A 24,440-nucleotide genomic window follows, 5' to 3' on the forward strand; every position below is an offset into this window, starting at 1 on the left:
ATGTATGTGAGATTAAGGCACACTGCTTGCCTGCAACAATGTGAGCCATGACTAGAACAGTTAATTTGGCTGAACTAGCTGTGGGTCCTTGGTTGTAGATTTTTTACAGTGCACTGTATGCTTCATTAGTGGGCAGAGGACGCCTGTTTTCCTGGAGCCTCCGAATGTTAGATCTGAAACTAAAATCGGCTTCAGATATTGAGACAACACTGGAACTAGGACAAAGGTCCAGGTTGTGCTGGTCCCTGTCAAGGACCCTTGAGCCTGTTGATTGATGACAAAAGTGATCTTGGATCTAGATCAAGAACCTAGTGAGGAGAGAATAACACAAGTAAGTGCCATAATGCTAAGTTCAGGTCTGATAGGATATACAGTAGGTGCCAACTGGCAGCGCATAGAGGCAATGCATCTATATGCATTATCAATCTGTTGCGTGAGCATAGTGGAAGTTGTGCGTTACTATTTACAGTCAAAACACGTTGAAAATATGTTTGTTGTTCTTAAGTCTTTCTATAAAACTAAATACTCATGACAAAATATGATCACAAATAAGTTTGGGGGGGGGGACATCTTCCTTATTTACTACGACCATTAACATTCAAAAACTCAACTAATCTGCTTCATGAGGATTGTGTGGGTCTATATTTGATTTTCTATTCTGGAAAAAAAAGCAAGCAACCCCAAAGCTGTTACCATATTTGCATCCAAATTTTGGTAAACTGTGATTGGTTTGCAGAAGTACAAATATCACCTTCTCCCTGCTAACTTCAAACTAAAGACAGAGCTCAAACAATTAAGTAAAGACAGAAATCTCTCAATTGAATTAACCAAAGCTATTCTAATTTTGGCAGTAAATTGTGTCTTTAAGTAGGAGCTTATCACTCATACTAGGAAGCTGAGTCTTAAATGCCTTTCAATTTTGTCAAAGCCTTGTAAAAACAAAACCATAAGCACCACAAAAACTTTCTTAGAACTGTTTTATGGTAGATTAAGAAACACATGACATTTTAATTTTATTTCTGTTTAGTAGAGATAAAAAAAAACATTTCAAGTGAAACACCCACAATATTAACATTATTAGTTATTATTATTAGGGCCAAAACATGCAGAACATTAAGTGCCCAAGTGCTCCATCAATTGATGCAAAAATCATTAATTAAGGTTACAGAGAAATACAAAGGTACACATCCTGAAGCTACTCAGCCAACAAAGAGAGAAAAAAATGACTCACCTTTTGCAAAGCTGTGGTGATTAATTGTTCCAGGCAGTGGACGAAAATGCCACTGGCCACGTGTACAATATATTGTATTGAACTGATTAAACACAAAACTAATTGGGTAAGCTGAAATCAGTAATACAAACATATGCAGTGCATATCAGGCTCCAATAGAAGTTTGGAAATTGCACTCCAAAAAATAAGCAGTTAAACGAATGAAAGTTTAGGAAGGGACATCAAGCTGTAGTTGTAGTTGTAGTCTCTGGAGGATGGTGTTGTAAGGTCTCATAAGCCAAGCCATAAAAATGGCTTTACCAGACAGATATTGTACTGTTCCCCCAGAGTTAACAATGCATGTTCTTCACTGAATAATACAGGTTGTCACTGACTGACAACTTCCATTGTCTGCTATGGTCATTTGTTGATATGATATATTGGGCAGTAGATCTGAGGTGCATACTTAAAAGTCTTCTGAGGTATCTCTTGGGCCTGTATTTTGAACCGATGCAGTACTCTCAATCAATCACCTTTACAGTCCTGTATGGAGCAGTTTTTGTAGAATACATCAGCAGCATTCTTGTACTTAAGAATGTAAGGACAATTAGATAATGTACCATATGGCAGCTGTATTCTCTTGGTCTCATAGTGATTGAGCTCAATAATGTGGTTGCCGGTGGGCGCTACGAGAAGAAACATAACCTGCTTGGTCTCAGGGCTCTGCGGATTTATCAGGGGTTAATGTTAAGCATTGATTTTTTGTTTCATTTGACTGTGGGGGAAGTCACTGGGGATTCCACAGCCTTTCAGCTGCTGCAGTGCTCCAAATGAAAAGAGAGGATATGTGTAGCCTATTGTATACTGTATGCTATTAGAGTATAGTAGCCATATGTCCCTTATAACTACAGCTGTGGAAGTTGCCCATTAGAACCTGAAACCACATAGGGCAGGGCTACTACTATGGAGACAACTGCGTCAATATCAACAACCCAGTGAATCAACAATGGAATAATGGCATATGAAGTCTTCGCCTTGACTAAGAACGCTCTGCAAATAACCAATGTGTTGTCCTTTGAATACATCAACAATGTATTACATCTGCTCCATTGCAGACTTTGGTTTTGACGGCCTCAAACCAATTCCACAACAACAGGGTTGAGCAGGCATGGTACTCTCCCTTACATAATGAAACAGAAAAGATTAACTTGTGCTGGGAGAGTTAATTAGCTTTAATACCTCCAGCAGTACCTTTAAATTATCTTCAATTGCTGCAACAAAATGGAACTTTAAATTACCCCATGCAAAAGAACAATTAATGGGATCCATAGATTCTTTCTTTAAAAAATAGAATTTTTTACAGAGACTGTTAAAATGTATATTTACACTACTTGGCAAAGTGTTATATACTGTGCATACACCTGAATCATTAGATTCTGATTAGGATGTTCTGTGTGAGGAGTGGTTTCCTTCTTAAAACTGTGTGGAAACATTTATAGAGTTTTTAAAAACAGCCTGTATTGCAGAACCCATCTAAAGCCTTTAGGGCGGCCCTTCATATTGGGGCAGTGACATGCAGTCCCACACAGAGGACACACAGAGCATCATTTCCTATATATAAGGGGCATAGGTTTTTTAGCTGCCATTCTTACCACTGGTCAAGCAAATACCATACTACCATTTAAAAATCCCCAGACTTCAGTAGGAAGAGAACTCTGATGTCTGGTATTTTGAGACTAGCTGAAGCCAATAATTAATGTCCTTTACATATAGAAATCAGACTCTTTATGTCATAACTGTCACACTGTCTGCTTCTCATGCTCCTCCTAATTAGTCATTAATGTCTAAACGTACAGCATTATTCACCCATTCTGTTCAGAAAAACAGAGAGAAACTGTCAGGGTCATAATAAAGGGTGAGGATGACGGTGCATGCATGCATAGTTGAATACTTATGATGGTGAGCGTGTGTGTGTGTGTATTTGTATTTTACTTTATTTACTTAACTCTCTTTATATGAGGAAGAGGCCGTTTTTGTTTAGTGTTTGGAAGGAAATCATAATGGTTGGAAACACATGATTGTGACAGAGTTCATTGGAATTGCGCTGGCTTCGATGGATAGCAAGATGTGAAAAGAAAAAGCAGAGACAACAAAGGTCTGCAAGAAACACACTGGAGGGAGACAGGAAGCAGGGTGGGAGAGTAAGAGAGAGAGAGAGAGAGAAACTGAAGGAGACAGACGTAGAAAATCACTTAGGCATGGATGAATGCGGCTGGTGCAGATGGCAGCTTGAGCGGAAAAGCCTTGAAATTTGAAACAGCAGCTTCAGAGCTTTTCTTCCAGAGAGGTGGAGGCACGAAGCTTGTGGAGAGCACATTCTTTTTACTGGGGTATTTCCTTAAGGAAACACCTGCTTTCATCATCTTTTTTGCTGATTTTTGGGATTCCTTCCTCTGCTTTCTGAGACATGGCCTGTTGTAGACATTAACTATAGGTGATTGTTAATATTTTATAGCACATACCTTTTGCATTACTACACTGCAGTACCTATAATTTTGGGGAAGTCCAGTGATTTATTATTTGACTTGACTTGAGAGAGAGAGAGAAATAGATTTTTTTTTAATAAAGGCCACAGAGAAATGACATTAAGAGAGTCATAAGCTTCTGTAATGTCACATATTTGTTCAATTTATATATTTCAATGGAGAATTGATTAGATTGCTTAAAAGTGGAGTGGGCTTAGCAAATATGTAAGTACACTCATCTGTAGAGACACATAGAGCTGTATGACTGTTCACCTCCACCCACACCGGCGTGTTTTAGCACACATCACTTACAGTACTATGGTACTGATTTGCTAGCAATAGTGACCCACAATGTAATGGTTCAGTGTGGTTTTGTACTGCATGATGTGCAGACTTGGTGGGTCCTAATCACATTTGATTGGATACATTCATGAAAACGCTCCTGAGTGCACGATGAGTCATCAAAACTAGTGTAATGTAACAGGAGGAGAAAATAGTGGGATTTTGATGAGGTACTCTATAAATGTTTTGTTTGACATATATTCGGCATATGAGATAAAAGAAAAAATTACACAGAGACACAGAAGTTAATATTGTTTTTGTTTTTGGTTGTTTCAATAGGGTCTAGGTCTAAAAACCCACTTTAACTCAGTTGCATTACAGGAAGATAAACCTGATTATTTCCATAAGCTTCCCCTAGACACAAAAACATTAAACAGCTGTTTTAGCAGGATGAGCAGTATTGCCCCTGACATATAAACTGATAGTGATGTGTAAAACTGGTGGGGTGCCCCTTTAAGAGAAACAGTTTGCTGTAGTGGAACATAGTGAACATGGAAATGAGACCCACTGTCTCTGTAGCAATGAATGGTGTGAGTATTGCTTGCCGATGCATCAAAACGGATTGATATCAGGAGCTTACTTAAAATGTGCACAATATTGTATGTGTTTCAAATGACTATCATGCACTTAATTCATCTTGATACTGATGTTTGATATAGGATGCACTTTGGAGGGGCTGATGGAATGCAAGGCTTGGAAATAACAAGGCTGCCAAAGTGCCTATTCATGATGAGTCTTATTGAGAAGTTTTGCTTAAAACTCCCCTTGGTTTTAATTGCAGTGGATATCAGTGAATATACAGTATGTAGATTTTACACCCTGGCCCAAATATTTTTCATTAATTCAAGGGCTTTTTCTCATATCCAGGCAAGATCACAGAAGTGCAAATGTGCCATAGGTAGAGGAGCAATTGTTTTGTACATTTCCCTGTTTGTTTGCTTTGCAGTCAAGTTAGATCACAGCTGTGGTTGTGTTTATGCAGATCAGCCAGTGCAGCTCAATTTTGGTACTAGTTTCAGCATGAAAATAGGCAAGAGCTTCCACTGGGTCAGAGCACATCACTGCAAAGGTGCTGAGTATGACATAGTCTATTTGGGAGAGTCACACAGAGTTACAGACCTCTCCAAAATCACATGAATCTTTTATTTTTGTTGAATATTGCATCTTGCCCTTTGATTTGCAAGTTCACATTTAAATACACATCAAAACACTAATTTGCAGTAATGTGCCCTTGTAACTTGATACATTACCTGTTGCTCTAATACCATTGCATAATGTATGATGTTGTTCCATTTACGTTAAAAACTGTAAGTCCATATCTGCAGTCTTTAATTTGAATTTGAAGTCCTGCATGACTTAAACTGGATGGATACTTGCAGTAAAACCTTGGACACAATGTCTACCTATACATCTAATGTATAAGTAAATATATCTGCTATATACCATATGATATATAATCTATAGATATTAAGTACACTCCTATATGCTTATAGTTATATATAGATATGGATATAGAAATAAAATATATATATCTGTATCTCTCTAAATATTAAGTACACAACCTTCTGCTCCTTATTTTAAGCATAACCTCCAGCTATCCCACACAGGATTCAGGTTTATGCATAGTAAATCATTACCAGCACAAGAACAAATAAATTAAATTTCATCAGCAAAATCATCTGCCTAGATATTATACTCTTCAATAATAATTTTGTGTATGTTATCACATGTGAAATCTAATTGAAAAACAGTGAGAATAATTTTAGTGTTTCCTTAAATAAGAATTCAACTTAAGAATAGGTATAGCCCCCCCCCCCCCACCCTGAAAACATACCTGCGTGCTATATATTCATGTTTGGGGGGCTCACTTGGGACTCTAGGTATCGCAAAAAAGAACATTTTGTTCTTTTGAGAAAGTGTCTTGGACTCTCCTTCCTGCCCCTTATTAAAGGTACAATGTGTAAAATTTAGTGGCATCTAGTAGTACAGACTTGGCAGAAATGTTATATGAATTTGTATGTTTTAATGTATGTTTTAGTGTATAAGCTCATGAAAATAAGAATCATGTTTTTGTTACCTTTGAATGAGCCCTATATATCTACATCAGGAGTGAATCCTCTTTCCCAGAGGTTGCCATGTTTTCTACAGTAACCCAGAACGGACACAGCAAATATTGACTTTCACATTTCTCATGAGTTTTGCTGCCACCATAGCTTCTCCTACACACTTGGATGCTAAGGGTTTTGGGCACATGGTATTCAGCTGAAATCTTCAAACCTCACCTTTAGATACCACTAAATCCTGCACATTGGTCTTTAAAAAGGTTTAGTGGGGCTGACTTGTTTGACTATTATTAAAGTCCACCCTACCATTTCCTGGTTAAGTATTAATCTTTTTAACAATGTAGTAATCCTGCTGCAGCCCTTTTTTTGGTTCATTTTGTGTTGTACCATGACAGAGCTTGTGCCTCTGCTCACTTAAATTGGCACACAAAAAAAACTATTTGCCACACCCTTAACTGCCCTGAGTTTGAACATGCATTTGTGTCCGTTGTCATTAAATTGAGACTAAATTATCTCTAGCTCTTGTCTACGGATTTCAAATAGTCATTAAGGTGTTGTTCACCTTAGACACGATGACAAATTAAACATCAACACACACACACACACACACTGGTGTAGATGGTGTGACGACCACAGAAATAATCGATTAGGCAGGGGTGTTATGACATCACTGGTTGCTAGGGTAACTGAGTCCCCAGAGCAGACGGTGGTATATTATATGTGAAGAAGGAAGAGAGGTTGCTAGACAGTGTGTGTGTGTGTGTGTGTGTGTGTGTGTGTGTGTGTGTGTGTGTGTGTGTGTGTGTGGCCATAAGATATGACATGGGAGATGATGCCGTCAACTTACTTGTAAATTCATGTTCTGCACTATTTACTGCCTCCTAATTCCACTCAGTGAGTCATCAAAAGATAAAGGCAGGCACATACACATTAAAGATATGTTTTTGGTGTTGTTTACTGGCACTAAACACAAAATGTACCCTACAGGGCTACAAACTAGGAAACTAGCTCTATAAAAACATGAGAAAAAGGAAGGGACGACCACTTAGAAATCTGTGTTTTTTAGCCACCTGCCTTCACAATGCAATTACTTTACATAGTGGGCAATTTACCTGTTTGTAGCCCTTCTGGGGGTCATTTATGTGCAGCATCAGTGAATAGGAACATTTAAAAGATGTCCAACTGTGTGTTTTTCTCCTTTATCAGTAAATCATAGAGCACAGGGGACAAATGCACATGTCATGGTAATGCCTCATATTATGCTCTTTTCTTAAAGATCCCCTTCAGACTCTATATAAATACTCTGCTTGGAACAATAATGTGTGTCTGATAAGAGAAAGTACTAGCTTTAAAAACCTTAAAATGGCATCTACTCCTTCTCTCTCATTAAAAATTCAAAAATATGCAAATATTTCCTTTTAGAAGTTCATCTGCTGGACACAAAATGTTCTAATTCACTATAAAGTCAGTTCTCAGCGTATGTGCACTGGAGGCTTCAAGTTTCCACATCACACTTCTGTGAGTTGAATATTGGAACAGGATTGCCTTATAAACTAGATATGTCACAAGTCATGCTCATAGGCCCACTACTAAAATCAAATTTCCAATAATCACAGTGAAAGTTTCCACTATTAGCACATGAATGTGAAAACAGCCTTCTAGTGTACGGTACACATCTTTCTGTACATCTTTGAGTGAAGGGGGGCTATAAGCTCTAGTTAAGATCATAATAAAAAGGCATTCCTGCTTTGAACTGAATGATATTTCATCCCTCAGTTATAAGGTATGTTTATAGATACAGTATTAAAGAAACAATTGATTCAGTTACTATGAGGAAGTTATAAAGAGCAAAAGGTTAAAATCAAGTTTGAGTATTGAGAGTATCAGAGGACAGCCTTGATTGCTTTTGAATTTTTCTAAACGTAACATTACTTTAATTCCTAAGAAGGAAGTGAAGAGTTTAGCAAACTATCTAACTGGCCTTTTCTCATCTCCCAGTGGGGGTGACAAAATGGAGGCTAGCCAGACCTCTAGAGATGCAGTGGCTGACAAGATGACTTTACATAATCACCATACAATGTTATTTTTGAAATCATGATTATTGGACCATAGTGTTTGAGTTTTAATTCAATTTACTAAAATCAGGAGATATGAGCTGCAAAGGATAAGCAACCATCTTAGCGACACCATGTTTTTCCACTGAGAACAAAATGATTAATATTCATGAGTAGTTTCAGCGGAAAGAGTCTCACACTCAAAACCTTAGGAACTGATAGAAAGAAGCCTCGGGGGACTTCTTCGCTGAGCTCAGAAACCTTTGTTTTTGTTTTATCTTAGTTTTTCTTAGACATCTTTCTTTAATTTTCTTTTGCTTGCCTAAAGTATGCGTTTTTAACCTCTCTCTAAAACAAGTCTCCATACACCTCAGTGTTGAACTGAGGGAACTGTGTCTTTTAATATCTCTGTGCCAAGAAGCCTTGTGTTTTAAACATTGTAGAGTTTTCCTTTTTGAAGTCTTATCTGTCCAACGCAATAAGAAGTAGCGTAGCCAGATTAATTTTATTCAACACTCAACCACAAAAAGCAGAAGGATTCATCGAGAGGTCACATCGCCAGCCGTGTCTAACTGACTGAGAACAGCACTAGTGACACATCGATCTGGACCTCTGAAGCAAGCCGCTAGATCAACAAGGCCCTGCTGTCAGGTCCTCATCTCTGCAAATACTGCATCCAGAGTTGCCTGAGAGCATAGCCAGCAGCAAAGGCTCCTTCATGGCATAGCCCTGCAGGCAGCCCAGACCGCTTTTTGCTGGTGACAACAACCCAGACCTGCTGAGTTGGTCACATCTCTGCACTGAAACTCTGCAACGAAGTAGGGATGACCCACGGCTTTCTGTGACTATAAGTTGATGCCGAATCAAAATTATTATCTCTTGGAGAAGTTGATCCTCCCCTTAGCGTCCCTCTGTACTCTTAATTTTAAATCACTTACTTACTAGGGCTTCCATCACTATTTATCCCACTGTCTCTTTTATTCATTTGCTTGATCATTTTCTTCATCACTTATTCTTTAGATGTTTAGCTATTAATATTTTCATTTTGTCAGCAAGAAGTTATCAGTTTGTGTTCTTTGAGGCAGGGGACAGAGGTCAATGTTTTGAAAAGAATTCAAATTTCAGATATAAAACTGATTGACAATATTTGTTCCTCCCAAGGGAGTTGGTGCCCTGGTCATAAAGAATAAAAAAAAATGTAATTTCTAAAGGTAGGCAAAACCCTTCAACGGAAAAGTGAGATGAGTAATGTATTAAAAGACCTCCCTCTAAGCCTGCACACTTCCAAGGATAGTTTAGAGTAGGTGATGTTTTTCTAATGAGCTTCACCATTAGCCAGCATGCTCACTCAGTATGTTCCCCTGTGGCCTTCTTCACTGGCAGCTCGCTGATTGAAGTGGGATAGCAACATCTTGAGGTGTGTGTACATGTGGGTGTGTAGCGTATGTGGTTGTTTATTAGAGTGATTGATTTACATATAAGAGTTCCCTGTGTGTCTGGAGGGAACGTTGTCAGGCAGATTAAGTCTACTTTAAAATCAGCCATTGCATGCATCTACTTTAAGTATGCAAATGACTCTCCTGAATTACAGTTTAACTGAGTAAGAAGTCAGGAATGGTGTGACACACTTTACTCAAGCAACACTATTCTACTTACAGCCATCAAAGAAAAACACTGCATAAATGTGGAGAAAAAAAAACACAATAAAGGTCTCTGTTTTTGTAGGTCAGTGCCAGTGTGGACAGTGTACATGCTACCCACCTGGGGATAGTCGGGTTCATGGCAAAAACTGTGAGTGTGACGACCGTCAGTGCGAGGACATGAATGGAGAGATCTGTACAGGTGAGAGCACACACACATACACACGCAAACACACAACAAATCATATTGTCCATTAAGGGAACTGTAAGTTGCATGAGGAACAGAGGGAATGAACAGAACATGGTAATAAACAGATGGCAAGTCTACTGTATGTTTTAACATTACTGTTAAAGGTGTATCGAGCAGACAATTGGGAGGTGTTATTGCATAAATACCTCTCACATAAAGTACTTTCAGAAGTATTGCACATCTGCACATTTTCTGCATAGACAATGGGCTATGCAGGAATCACTTGTATGAACAGATTTTTGGCACACAAATGTGATGAACACAACTTGCTGCATTCACCAGTTTTCTCGTGCTTAGAATTATCTCTTAGGTCAAAGTTTAAGTCATGTGGTGAGTGTTTCTCAATAGGGGAAAACACTTAATAGATTTAATACTTATAATACCTTAATCTGAATAAATAAGTATGTAGGATTCAGTGGCATCTAGCAGTGAGGTTGCAGATTGCAACAAACTGAATACCCCACACCCCTCTCCCTCTAAGTATGTAGGAGAGCTAAAAGGCCCTCTCTAGAGTCAGTGTTTGATTTGTCCATTCTGGGCTACTGTAGAACGATGGCAGTAAAGCATGGCAGCCTCCTTGGAAGAGGTCCCTGTCCCTATATAGATATAAGGGGCTAATTCTAAAGTAAAAAATATAACAATTCCAATTTTCAGGTCATTACACACGATTCAGAACATATGAATATTATATTACATGTCTACATAATCCGTTCTGCTAGATGTTGCTAATTTCTACACATTGCACCTTAAACTCTGTGTCAGACCTTTCACTGTCTTTGTTTCCATCACAGTTAGAAGCTGCTCTGATGACATGCTGTTGGCAGCTGTTCAGATATTTTCTAATTGTTTTTGGTACCACTAATGAGACTCTTGGAGACTCCCATGTTTCTATGTAAACAAACATAGGCATTATCAAATTTAGCAAATTTGCATATTTACAATGAGCAACATACTGTCAGAACTGACAAATGCACCCGCCTCATACATTCCTAGCGCACACAATATATGTATATCTACTGGTGTACACGATTCACACACATTTTGTACAGCATGTGCACACACTCACCCACTTTGAAATTATGCAAGGAGCAGATGCTGAATTTGAAGATCAATACAGTGTGATCCGATCTGCTCTCTTTGATATCCACAGGCACAACCCTCTAAACCCTTGAGCTGAATTTTAGAGAAATTGCTCCAAGCCTTTGAAGCCTCTGTTTGAGGTCTGGGAAGTGTGTGCTCTTAATTTGAGCCATTTAAGCACAACCACTGTAATGGAGAGATTGGACGAAAACATTACAGGCAGAATTGAAATTGATATTTCAAGTTGTAGCTGCTGCTTCTGTCAGAGAGAGACAGATAGAATAGAGCAAGCCAGATTAACGAAATCTGCAATTCTAGGTTGCTCCTAAAGACAGGCAGAAAATAATACAAAGAATATTATAATATTTTACAAAAAAATGAACTGTTTATGAGTTAGAATTGTCAAATGTGTTCCTACCAGACATGATTCACAATCTAAAGGCTTTCATGGGAAACATTGATTCAAGACTCAAACAGGAAAGCAGACAAGCCTTTTTTTTGTTTGTTGAAGTATTGTTTATCAGAAAAACTGGTTCAAATATTACTATATTGCTATATTATTATTAAACTGTTTAACTGTTGGGATTTTACAGTTCATAGATGGTCAAGTTCAAACTGTTTAATGAACACAGCCTACTCAAAACTTCCGCTTTACAAGATGTACAGTACTACGATAGCATGTTCTTCATCAGTAGCCCAGTTGCCTAATTTTAATTGGTTGCACGGTTCATAAATTCAAACTTAGCCCAGGTAAAATGTAAGCATTTACTAAGTTACTAAATTAAAACTTGGTGAACCACAGAAACTAGTCATAACGTAGAGATTAGTTGTTATTAAATATTTACACCTATTGTCATGTGTAGCTAACCACTGCGTAAGCTAGCTGAATTAACCAACTGACTAAGCTAATGTTAGTTTGCTCTGTTTAGATTGAAGAGTATAATGTGGAATACGGTCAACATATCTAACCTGATATTTTACATAACATTACACATACCTTATATTACAAAATGTCTTGCCAATCATATTAGCCTAAATGACCAAATAATCACTGGGTAGCTTAGCATAATTTGATATTTTCCTCTGACTGTAAAATGAATAAAGCTGAATTCTAAAACACATATATTTCTCCAGGTATGTAGATATACATAAAACAAAGTAATATCTACATTTACAAAGGATTGACAGTTTAGTTTATTTGATTTTTTTGGCCCTAACACTGTTGTTTATGAAATTATGGTGCAGGTTGTAATGCTATACGTTTTCATTACTTAAATGTTAACTAGATAAGACATTTCTTAAGTTTCATGGGGAAACTCATTGACTGTATATAATCATGACAACTCCCCAATAGTTAAGGCCAAAACATCTATGTCACCCTTGTAACACATCAAATCCATTTTTCCCAAAGATGGTTTCTGTCATTTAAAGTAGTTCTTATCACACTGATGTTTGTCCAAATGCTCATGTTTCTGAAAATGTTGTTTTTTAAATAGTTATTTCACAATCTAAAAGGGGGTGTGACGTCATGACTGACAACTGTGACAGCCACTCTCAAACCTTCTTTGGGCATTGGGGGTGGGCGCATCCCGCAGGATGTGAATGACGATGCACATGCATGCAAGATGATGATGAAGATGCAGCTCCCAGAGAGAAGATATTTTGGCTTCACTTTTAGCAGTAGGAAGTAGAGAGACATTGTCCATGTCTATATACAGTCAATGGTGAAACCTGATTTTGTAAATCACTAGTCTAAATTAGGCTAAATAGTTACTAAGAACATAAGAAAGACGAACTTAGTGAAGGTCTTATTCCTGAGGCAGTGATTTTTCTTCCAAAAGTATAATCATCCTCTGTTAACATGTCGCCTCCTTTTATTTGTGTGTTCTTCCCTTCAGTGCATATGCAATGAGGAGACAGTCTCCAGCCTATCATCTCTATTTGATAAATACACCGTTTGAGTTAGGGTTGCAAAAGTATATCTGGTCCACAGTATCTCCTCAACAGTGTCTCCTTTTTTGCCTTTGACACAATTGCAGCACATCAAAAGTGATACAACATGACACATGGACAGATTTCCAGCTCTCAAGGTGTAAACTAACAGAGAGCAGATTTTCCCTAACCTGTTTTTGTTTATTAACTCTTTTCAGTGTTCAGTGTATTGTCTGTCTCACTCTGAAATCATGGACACATGTAAATGCTCAGCTTATTTATTTTCACTCTTAAGTTGACAGCTACACCGACATGTGTGTTCAAATTCTTCCCTCTGAGAGGTGCTTTTGGTGGGCTGTGCCATTCTGTATCAGTGGTGCATTGCACCATCTGAGGGTAAATGTCTCCTTTAAAGGGGGGTGCAGTATTTCTGTGAATGGATTACTGGGACTCATTTTGTGCTGGGCCATCCAGAGACAATTATTGAGGCTTGGGGGAGAGCTTGTCTGTGCACCAAACACTGTTACACGCACACATACACACTGTCTCACTGTTTAATACACAGAGGCCTATGGAAGTTATTGGGTGTTTTGAGAAGCTCTGAGTGGATCAAACAAAAAGCAAATTTATAAGGGAGGGGATGGAAGAAACAGGTTACACTCCTGTAAAGCTCCTGGGATTTTGGGCCTCAATGCAGACAGCAGATAGGGGAGTAAAAAGGTAAATAATAAATTACATAAATGAATTCAGTCATTCAGTATTAACCATCTATGTGGTTGTATGAGCTCGTCGTATGAGGGTTAAAAATACTAACTGTTGACAGTATAGCTCACTATCCATTAAATGTGTTTGTCACACAGCCTCTATATCTGCTTGCCTTTTAAGACATCTAATCAATATTTAGCTTCAAATGTGATATACAGTTTTTGATCATTCAGAAATATCTGAATTTCACAGTCATAATTCATGACAGTCATGATAGTCATAATAACAGTATTTAAAAATCAGAAACTGATTATTATGTTAACCCCCACAGGACATGAGCGTGGTATTAGTGTCTAACCAGATTTCTGCCTGATGCTCAGCTGTACTTTCTGCAAGACCCGACTTGACTTGTGATAGCAGGTAAAGCACCAGTGCAACTTATACCATTCAGGATGGCTTCTCTCTATTTATGTTCTCCAGTAAGACCATGTTAAACACCAGGTCCTGGAACTGAAACACCTATATAGCCCTACGTATAGCCATTCCCATACACTCGGACATTCTCTCCCTGCACGTCCATTGAAATGCATTGCAGAAAGTCAGTCAGTCATTTCATTCGGTTTTATGAGATTTTAAGTTTAAACACGGTCAAACAGTGTTCATGGGGTACATGCAACTCTGACACAAGGTATCCTGAGAGGCTGGGCGGCAGGTTGTCTTCTTTGGATAAAGTTGTGCGGTAGACCAAGGATAACAAGGATGTCTACATCTGTTCTAAGGTAGGTAAGTCGACATCATATTTGAGGCAACATATTGTCACTTTGCTGGAAAGAAATATAAAGTTATCTTTAACATCTCTAACGTTAGCCTAACATTAGCTCCTAGCTGCGTTGTTCATCATGTCACTTTTTTTCCTGGGAGTTCATTGGCCTGCTTTGTTCTAGTTTTTGTACTTTGGTGATCGTACATCATTGTTAGCTGTTGAGAGACACTCTTGGTAAAGATGGTAAAAAGTCTGTTATATTTTTCTCATATTCTGAGCCAAAAACCTTAACTTCAGTGGCACTTTGATGTCAACGATGTTGTCTGAGATGGTGATGGCAACGAGATGCGGTTTATCACGTTTGCACTGGGACCTGTACATTTTGGCTTGTAACTGAAGCTTTTTAACGACCTTCTCAACAATAAAATGATTAATATATCCCTCCAATGCTTAGTTTAGACCCTTTTCGTGACTTCTATATGATATCTGATCTTTCTGTCTCCAAAAATCATCAATAGCCTCCTGCAAAATGTCTCCTACTGTGACACCTGCCATAGCGTCTGTCACTGAATGTTGATTGTTTGTCTGAGTGAGTGGAGGGGGGCGTGGCTTAGCCATAGGTCAATTGAGACAGTCCAGCCTCCCAGAGACTGTAACTAATACTGTGTTTTGGCACTATTCATCTACTTACTTTACATCAGTTATTTCCAAGTTCAGTGCCAGTGGGAAACTATTACTTTAAAAGTTGGCGAGGATTGCCTGAGTCCATCCTCAAATAACTGACATTTGTTGAGATTCATAAGGCTAAGATTCACAGCACAAGAAAGTTCACTTTCCAACATTAAAAATGGGAGAGGCAGCCTGTTATGATGTATTTGGTTTAGAAAATGCATAATTTCATCTGTCAAAGTATTGAACTGGGACACTCACTCTTATCAAGTATGTTCTGTCACTAATTGAGTTCTTAAAGTTTTATTTTATTGTTAAGTGAAATATCTGCAACTGCATTGAGCACATTTTAACTTGTATTTTCTAAAACATACTTGAACTTTTCTTATTTCTTGCAGTCTGTCTTGCTGTCTCTTGTTACAAAATGCAGATACTAACTAGTACATTCTTGAAACAGCTTAATATGTTTTGGGAACTCAAAATTTCTAAACACAGACTTGATAAGATTGTTGCAGTGCAGCTTGCAGGGAGCTTAGATCCTTCACTCACCCTCACCAGTCTTCCTCACATTACTCCCTCAGCTCCATCCTTTCTCTCTGGCATTGAACTCTTAACCTTTGACAGACTATTTTGCATACAGTGCAGATCTTTGCTGGGTTAAATACCAGATTCACTACTACCCCTCCCCTTCACAATCCATCTCGAAAAGCTCTAGCACAATGCATGTTCTGTGAAAGGCAGGTGCAGTCTAATTGAATAAGGGCTAGGTTGCTGTTCCTCCAAAGCAATTAACTGCTCTCCCAGACTGGCTGATTGAGGCAGCCATGCGTGGCCTGCCATAGCTGCCACTCCACTCCAACTGTGAGACAGACACTAGCTAACTTTCATTTATAACCTCCACAACACACATCCTCCATACACCATCCCCCACCTTTGCCTCTGACTGATAAAAACTCAGCATCAGGAAGCAAGGTGTGATAGTGATCAAGAGAGAGAGAAGACAAGCCATTATTGATGCTTTTTTTTTATAACGGGAGAATACTTGATAGATGTTGAGTTTATATTATATATATAATAATATTTATATAACAGGTGGTGTCACAGCAAAAAGAAACATCCTCAGTATTCACCAACCCCAGGGTTTAAAAATCATCAATGCATCTTGTTCATCAACATAAAGCTCCATCTGTCTGAAAAAAAATTGATTAAAATAATTGAATATTGTATAAGATATAAGATAAGATATAAGGTATATATTTTCATGGAAATATTGACTGCACTTTTACATTGTGCTTTGAAAACAAATACCATTGATAATTAGATACAATTTAAATGAGATATCAGACTGATCAGTTTAATCATTTTAATAGATTGTGTTATATTTGCAATATTTGAGTCTTGTGCTGAATGTGCTGCTTTAAAGAGCACATACTATGCTTTTTGTGATGTTCTGTTATTTATATAGTGTTATAATGTTGGATAGCTAAGCTAAATATGGTCAAAGTTCTAAAACTTGAGGTTAACATATGTAGAAATGCTGGCTTGCTCAGTACTGGCAGTGTGCTGGCTTCAATCTGAATCTCTGAACGTTTTGTGATGTTTTTTTTCTTCCTTGCTGACAGACTTATGTCAGCTTGTTGCTCATAGCCTGTTTCATAGCCATGTTTTTCATGGGTTGTTTACCTTGTCTACTCTCAGATTTCGGGTAAGATTCTGGCCCAAACATGCACAGATAGCCTTAAAGAGACAGGAGCTAAAACTGCCTGTTTCAGACGGCGGCTGAACTGAGGGGCTGTGTAAGGGTCAGTATCAATTAAAAAATAAAACGTTTTTTGAACTGTAAATCATTCAAAGATATTACAGTTGAACCCCAGATTAAAAATATAGACCTGGCAATGTGCATTATATTTCCCCTTTAAGAGGCAATGAATCTCAGCTGAGAGAATCAAAATTGATATGAACAGCTGTTTGATTGAATCAATACACCCTGGCATCAAACAATTTCCAGCAGCACAGTATGGATTTACAATCATGGAAAATGATGGAAAAATGCTCTGCTCATTATCACCTCTTCAACCTGGCATCTGTAACCAGATGTGAACATAAAGGGATCAATCAATGACGGAACTGCATCGACACATCAACGATTTATATTGAAGTGAGTGTATTGTGAGTGATCCAAAGGAGGGCATAAGTGAATCTGTGTGTGTGTGTGTGTGTATATATGTGTGTGTGTGTGTGTGTGTGTGTGTGTGTGTGTGTGTGTGTGTGTGTGTGTGTGTGTGTGTGTGTGTGTGTGTGTGTGTGCTTGTGATGCTGTTGACTATTAAGGCATCCCAACACTCAACCACCTCTTTCAACCAATTAAATGTGCCTGCTTTCTTTTGTGTGTATGTGTGTGTGTGTGTGTGTGTGTGTGTGTGTGTGTGTGTGTGTATTTGCGTCTGCCATTGCCTTTCTTTGTTTTTCATCTCTCTCTGAAGCGCTGGAGATTTATTAAGGACAGGACAAGACCAGTGATGACAGTTCCTTTCATGTCCCCAGGGAAAATACAATAAGCCTGCTGCGTCTCTCTCGTCTTCCTGTGTGTCTGTCTCCTTGTACTGCCTATTAGTGTCAAGGTTCAATGTCTGCTCCATCAGCTTCCTGTGTTTATGTGCTTTATTGTTATCTTTTTCCTCTCCTGTGCCATATCTTGACTTTTCACTCTACCTGTGAAGGCTTTATTTCTTTTTACTTTCTATTTATGCTTTTTTTTTCTTCTCATGGCCATGCTCCATATTCTGTCTCCTTTAAATGAAGGCCCTTCTGCCCTCCACCGCCAGGTCACGGTTACTGTTCATGCGGACGGTGCATCTGTGAAGAAGGCTGGTTCGGGAAGCTGTGCCAGTTCGCCAGGTCTTGTGACATGAGCGACGCCCAGAGCAAGGAGCTTTGTGAGACATCTGATGGAGTCATGTGCAGTGGGAAAGGTGATTTTCTTTTTCAGTCCATGCTTTAGAAATGCTCTTATAAAAAGTCTCTTTGAGTCAGTGTTTGACTGACACACTCTCACATATACAGTCTACACACAGAAAATACATCAATATTATTTCAAAGAACCCAGTTAGGACACATTTGTGTGTGGGCACATTTACCAACAGTTGAAACCTTGAAACGTACCCTACCTATGAAACCTATAACCTATAAAATATAAGTAACTGAAACTTCCACTGAGATCAGAGATTAATTCTGCCAGTATCAAATTGTTCATGATGTTTCAGACTTTTGTTGGAGAAAGTTATAAGAACAGCAATATAGAAATCAATCGACAAGACACTACTGTTAAAGAAGCTCTGACAATTTATGTTATTCATTATGTTATTCATAAGAATCACAGAAAATGAACAATTTCCAATAAATAAAACCCCTCTCTCATTATAATTGAGCTCTTGCTTAACAAATTCTGCACCACCAATTATAAATATAATATACGTTTTTCCTCTTTCTTCAATTCTTCCCCATCTGTATGTACATACTGATCTAAATTTATAACCCCTTTGATCTCCACTGCAACTGAAACAGCTGAACATTCATATACAAAAAGCATTTGAAAATATAATCTCAACTCAAAGTCCACTGGAGCATTTAACCATATCACACAGTCTTCATTGGCAGAGAAATGAACATAAAGACTTACAAAACTCATGTTTAATTTGTCTTGAGACTAAACTTATACACGCTAATTTATGAAATAGCTCAATAAAAACTTCTGAATACCAAGATAAGGCGTTATCTTTACTCTGTCTCTGATATGAACACTTTCAACAATCTAAATGTTAAAGTACCAAGTAATTTAACTGATAGCAATGCTTCACAACAGATACAAGATTCATGTCACATTTTCACCCTGAAGCCACAATTGTGTTTTTATTGCACAGACTAATGATTAAATAATCTGTAATTAAATAATAATCATTCAAGAATTACTTACTTTTAGCTTCTTTCATGTTGTAATTTTTATGCAGGTATATACACAGATCTTCTCTCCAAACAAAATCCAGAAATCCACCTTACTCAGAGCATATGACTAGTAAACCACTACAAACTCAGATAGCTTCCTGTATTAATATGATTATTGGATATAATTGATTAGTTGATTGACAGAAAATGAGTCAACAAAAAATGATATACCCAGTTAATGGTGTACTGTAAGTCATGTTCCATTCAGAAAGAAGAACAACACAAAAAGCAGGTTTCAATGTATTGCATGTGAGGATTTGCTGCTGCTTTATGTTTCATATCATTGTTAACTGAATATCTTTTTGATTCATTGATTAATCAAGAAGATAATAATCAGATTATCCAATTAAAAATATTGTTAGTTGCAACCCTAGCTGGCTGTCAGCTGTAACCTGTACGTTTATAACGAAGTACTGCACATTATTATTACATTGTATGTATCATTAGGTCTCAAATGACACCACACAACAGGATTCCCTCTGTGTTGTGTAGTAGTGAATCCCCAGAAGCAGAGCGAGTGCCTTGAGTCCAGCCCTGCAGAGCCGAGCAGGCCGTCAAAATGAAGATGCGTGTCATTGTTTACGCTCCACTACCTTCAGACACCGGAGCCAATATGTATAAATGATGCATTTGAACAAAAACCCTGCATATGCCATTTCTCACACATATTAGAGTGCACACTTCACGTAAGGCATACACATGATAAGGTGATGAGAGACCTCATCTTATATTTATATAATATTGCATCTTATCTTCAGTGATGAATTTGTACATTGTGTTTCAATATGAGTGCTATAAATGAATCAATTGTCTTTTTGACATTTAATAATGGCGACTCAGATATCAGTCGATGATGGTTTACAGGTACATGTGATGAATTATTGGTACGGGTGATATAAATAGCCACATCTGTTTGGACTTCTTTTTTTATTGACAGGTTTAAGTGATGGATCAGACAGAATTATTGATTAAGGGCCTGTCATCATCCATTTATGACTAATTGTAGGAGTGGAAATGAGACTCATGCGTGTGCGCCCACTTCCACAAAGATTGAGATTTATAACAGAACCATGCACAGACACAGCCTATTCAATTTGAATATAATGCATATGCGTATTTCTGTATTTGTGCACACACATAGCTTTAGTCCTGAATCTACAAGTTTTTTATATATTGCTCCTCAGTCCCTTTCTTGTCTCGCCTCTGTCATAACTGTTTCACTTTCTCCCCTCCGTACCTCACTCCATCTGTCTCCCTCTGTCTGCCTCCATCTTTCGTAGATTCCTGTAACTCAGTGTATTTTGATAGAAAACTGGGGAAATTGAAAACATAGTTGCTGGACCTCTGGATGTGAGCTTTAGGAGAAAAATGAAGCAGACAGAGGTAGATTTGTTTCCTTCTCGCCAGGCTGCCTCTATTCCAATCCTTAACACCTTATTATCCTGCCCTTGAAAGAGAGAGAGAGGAATACATACTGGTAGGAAAGAGAGGAAATTTAAAGCGTGAGTGGTTTGGTTTCCCGGTGGCAAGTTTCCCCGAGGAATGAACGCCATCCATTCTGCCCAACACTATTAATCTTCTGTGTAAAACAAATAATTTACAGGAAATAATATAAATAGTGTTTATTGAAAAAACACAAGCGGCGAGGGAAAATACACAGTATCATAATGTTGAGAAAAAAGTGGTGTTAATTAACAGTGTTTTGTTTCGTGTGTGTGTGTGTGTGTGTGTGTTGCAGGCTCTTGTCACTGTGGCCAATGTATCTGCTCTCCCCAAGACTGGTGGGTGTCTGGAGAGTACTGTGAGTGTGATGACCGAGAGTGCGACAAACACGACGGCCTCATCTGCACAGGTACAGTGTGATAGGACTCCAGCACACTGTTATTTCTGCAGGTTTTTCAATGAAACATCACACACACGCACAAAAATACACATGCATACATTTCCCCTTATATAGCCGCTTATCCACAGGAGCTGTCTTCTCCCCAGTGATAATAGAAATCCCAGAACATGTTTATAATTATTTTTGCCCCGGGGCCTGTCAAAATCTAGACAGCTGTTCAGAAGTGTTTCTCATCATGACTTCATGACTCCAAATGTCAGCCTTAATGTCATTCAAACGAGCGTCTGTGGTTCCAGATGCAGTCTAACGTTGCTTAAAAACTGTGGAAAAAAAGTAGAAAATAAAGGAGATGTATGGCAAAATGTATTAAATGGTCCTGATTTCTACGTTACTGACTTTGACATGAAAAGGTAATTCCACAGTGGGGAATATGCCGATAAAAAATGTCAGCTTTTCTTAACCTGGTAGCAGTGATGTACCCACAAATGTTAATGATGCAAAAAATTTGTCGGGCCAATAAGTTTGCCGTTAAATAGCCCTGTATCCGGAGATTTCATGGACCCTTCAAAGCTGTAGATTCTCATTACACTACAAGCGATGAGTGATGTGGAAAATTGAGCGTCTTAGGAATGCTTGCTGGTTAATTTCATGCACTGAATATGAAGATTTCAGCAACCGTGTCAGAAAAGAGACAAAAAAAATGTCTGTGTGAGTTAAGTTTAAGTGTAAAAACTAATGAATTACAACATTTAGTCACCATGCAAAATACATAATTGTGCTTATGCATGTTGATGCATGTTAAATTTCATTTTCCCATTACAGCAACTACTGTATAATCACTTGAATGAATGAGGAATAACGCAACATAATAACTGCTTGATTTAAACAAACACATCTTTTCTTAATGTTAAAAAAATTCCCATGAAAACAACCAAAAAACAATGATCCTACAAATCATTCAACAGGAACTTATAAACACATATCATCTGCGTAGCCCAAGTCGGATATATCTTATTCCCTTGAGCCATAGACCTCCACTGTCCAAAAACTGTTAATAACACTTCAGTGAGCCACACAGTAGAACTGTGACATGTTCCTTTATTACAATTAACATGGGCACTAGTTTATTTTAAGTTCCACATACACTATTCTGGTGGCATGAATATTTGCTAGAACATCAAATATGTATTAATCCACAGCTGAAAATAGTCCCCAACAAATGCACTGTTCACCCTTGTGTGCTGAAAGCTACAGGATGCCTGACAAACGTTTATAACCAAAACATTCTCTCTCTCTCTCTCTCTCTCTCTTTCTAATAAAGTCACTACCGGCAGAGTGCAAAAATTATTTTCTTTCACATGATTAAATGTCCTTACGCTCCTCTCTATCAGTCGTGCATTATGCTATACAACACTAAAAATGACAACACCCAGCCGGTTAGGAAATGACTAAGTCGTTTAATAAAACTAAACCTAGAGTGTAAAAATGCACGTCATCTGTTCAAAATGAAATGGACTGGCAACCAGGGCAGATCAGTCAGAAAATATTAAGATGAAAGACAATGTTGGTTCAAGTCTTCTCAAAAGATTTATTTGGCAGTAAGAGGAATATAAAATAAAGAGAAGAAGGTCTATGTAGTCTGCACCAGTGGATTTAGAAGATCAACAAACAGCTCTACCATTTGTGTGGGAAATCATATGTTGACTTCACCAGTCCACTGAGAGTCATGTTCCATCTCATACTCACACTCACTTTCATACTTTCATTTCCTAAATAAGGCTTCAGGTCAAAGAAACCAAATCTACTTGAGACATTAGAGACAGATTGTTGGAGATGGGACATGACCTCAAGTCTTTGGTGCTAAAGTCAAATGCCTTTCCACCCACTAAACTTGAGTCGTTAGTATCACTTGAGGAAAAGCCACACAGATTATGGGATACTGTATATGAGCATGGTAAAATGTGGTAGATATTTTAAGCCATAAAGGTTTTTCACTCTTAATTAAAACCAGAGTTTTTGACTACTGCTGTGTGGGTAATAGCAGTGGAAAACCACAAAATGTCCTGAGGAGTGTTGTCAGCCTCCACCCCCCCCCCCCCAACAGAGAGCTGCACCCAGGGAAGCAGGGTGTGAAAAGAGGAACCTTGTTAAAGGTCAGGCATGATGGCACAGCTCTTTTAATTCACAGCTTTTCTTCTCACATCTTCTCACAGGGAATGGATTGTGCAATTGCGGCAACTGTGAGTGCTGGGACGGCTGGACAGGGAACGCTTGTGAAATCTGGGTGGGAGCAGAGTACTGAGGAGAAGAGGACACTGGTGTTAGAGACAGACGCCTGGCTGCCCGGAGCGACCAGGAACACCACCAATGGTCACAACCAGGCGGGTAAAACACCACAGCCTGAAAATCACAGGAGGAGGGAGAAAAGAGAAGCCAAAACTAAACATGGACGTAATTCTGCATATCTTTATAACAGCGTTCGTTCTTTTATTGTACTGGTTACAAATGATCTTTTATAAAGCTGGGTTTTGTAGGTGAAAAGTAAAACTCTGTTTAAAACATAGTACAATGTAAACATTCATATTTCTTTTTTCCAAAACAGCTATATGTATTTTTTTTTTTTTCATAATGTAGGAATGCTTACATATTGCAGAGGGCTACACATAATAGGATGCAGGTACACGATAAATCCAAATGTTGGAGGGAGAAGAACATGTATTATTAAGGTGACATTTTTGGAATATGTGGGTTAGGTCTGTTTTGAACTGAATTCAGAATGCTGTTGTTGTTCCCCAATAGGACTGAAAGTTCACTTGAAAGCTAGAGGCAGAGGTACTGTTTGAGGTTTTTATTTCTTTTTAATAATAAAACATTAAATGTGCCGCATGACACAACATTTTGCATGGAAAACAATGCGAAGACCTTAATCATACATGGTTACAAATTTGTTATAACATGACATAACTCCAGTGGGCATACTTGCAATGGTATACAGTATATATATTTTTTGAAAATAAATCGTTTCAATAGTGCCTATTCTTTTCCACCAGAAATCAAACCAAACTACCTGCCATAAAACCCACACTGTACTATAGGTACATGATGGACATTTTCCTGCTCAACTCATACTAGTGATAAGGTTAAATTGTAAGTGGAGGAAACAAAGAGAGGGCATACATAGTTCAATCGTGGCATGCTGGATGTCCATGTCACTTCAAAAGGTGGCATCAGGGGATGAGAGCTGCATTGACACAAGAGCTCAGTCACCACTTGAAAAGAGGACCGATAAGAAGTCACAAAGAAAATTTAATGTAAATTCTACTTTGGCCTTTTTCATGCTTAAACTAGCCAACCCCTCTGTT

General features: G+C 38.2%; 1 protein-coding gene across 2 annotated transcripts in view; it reads left to right on the top strand.

Moving 5' to 3' along the window:
• itgbl1 (integrin, beta-like 1) overlaps nt 1-24,060 on the top strand; it is a 46,818-nt gene extending 22,758 nt beyond the window's left edge. Inside the window, exons 8-11 of one of the 2 annotated variants that reach the window (XM_053328676.1) lie at nt 9,920-10,036; nt 18,059-18,205; nt 20,974-21,087; nt 23,292-24,060. In XM_053328676.1, coding sequence (XP_053184651.1) covers nt 9,920-10,036; nt 18,059-18,205; nt 20,974-21,087; nt 23,292-23,380 — 467 coding nt within the window. In that variant the 3' untranslated portion in view covers nt 23,381-24,060. The remainder of the gene's footprint in view (nt 1-9,919; nt 10,037-18,058; nt 18,206-20,973; nt 21,088-23,291) is intronic. The other variant, XM_053328677.1, reaches the window with a different exon arrangement.
• The last annotated feature ends 380 nt before the right edge of the window (nt 24,061-24,440 follow it).

Source organism: Scomber japonicus, chromosome 11 (genome assembly GCF_027409825.1).
Source record: "Scomber japonicus isolate fScoJap1 chromosome 11, fScoJap1.pri, whole genome shotgun sequence".
Taxonomy (NCBI): domain Eukaryota; kingdom Metazoa; phylum Chordata; class Actinopteri; order Scombriformes; family Scombridae; genus Scomber; species Scomber japonicus.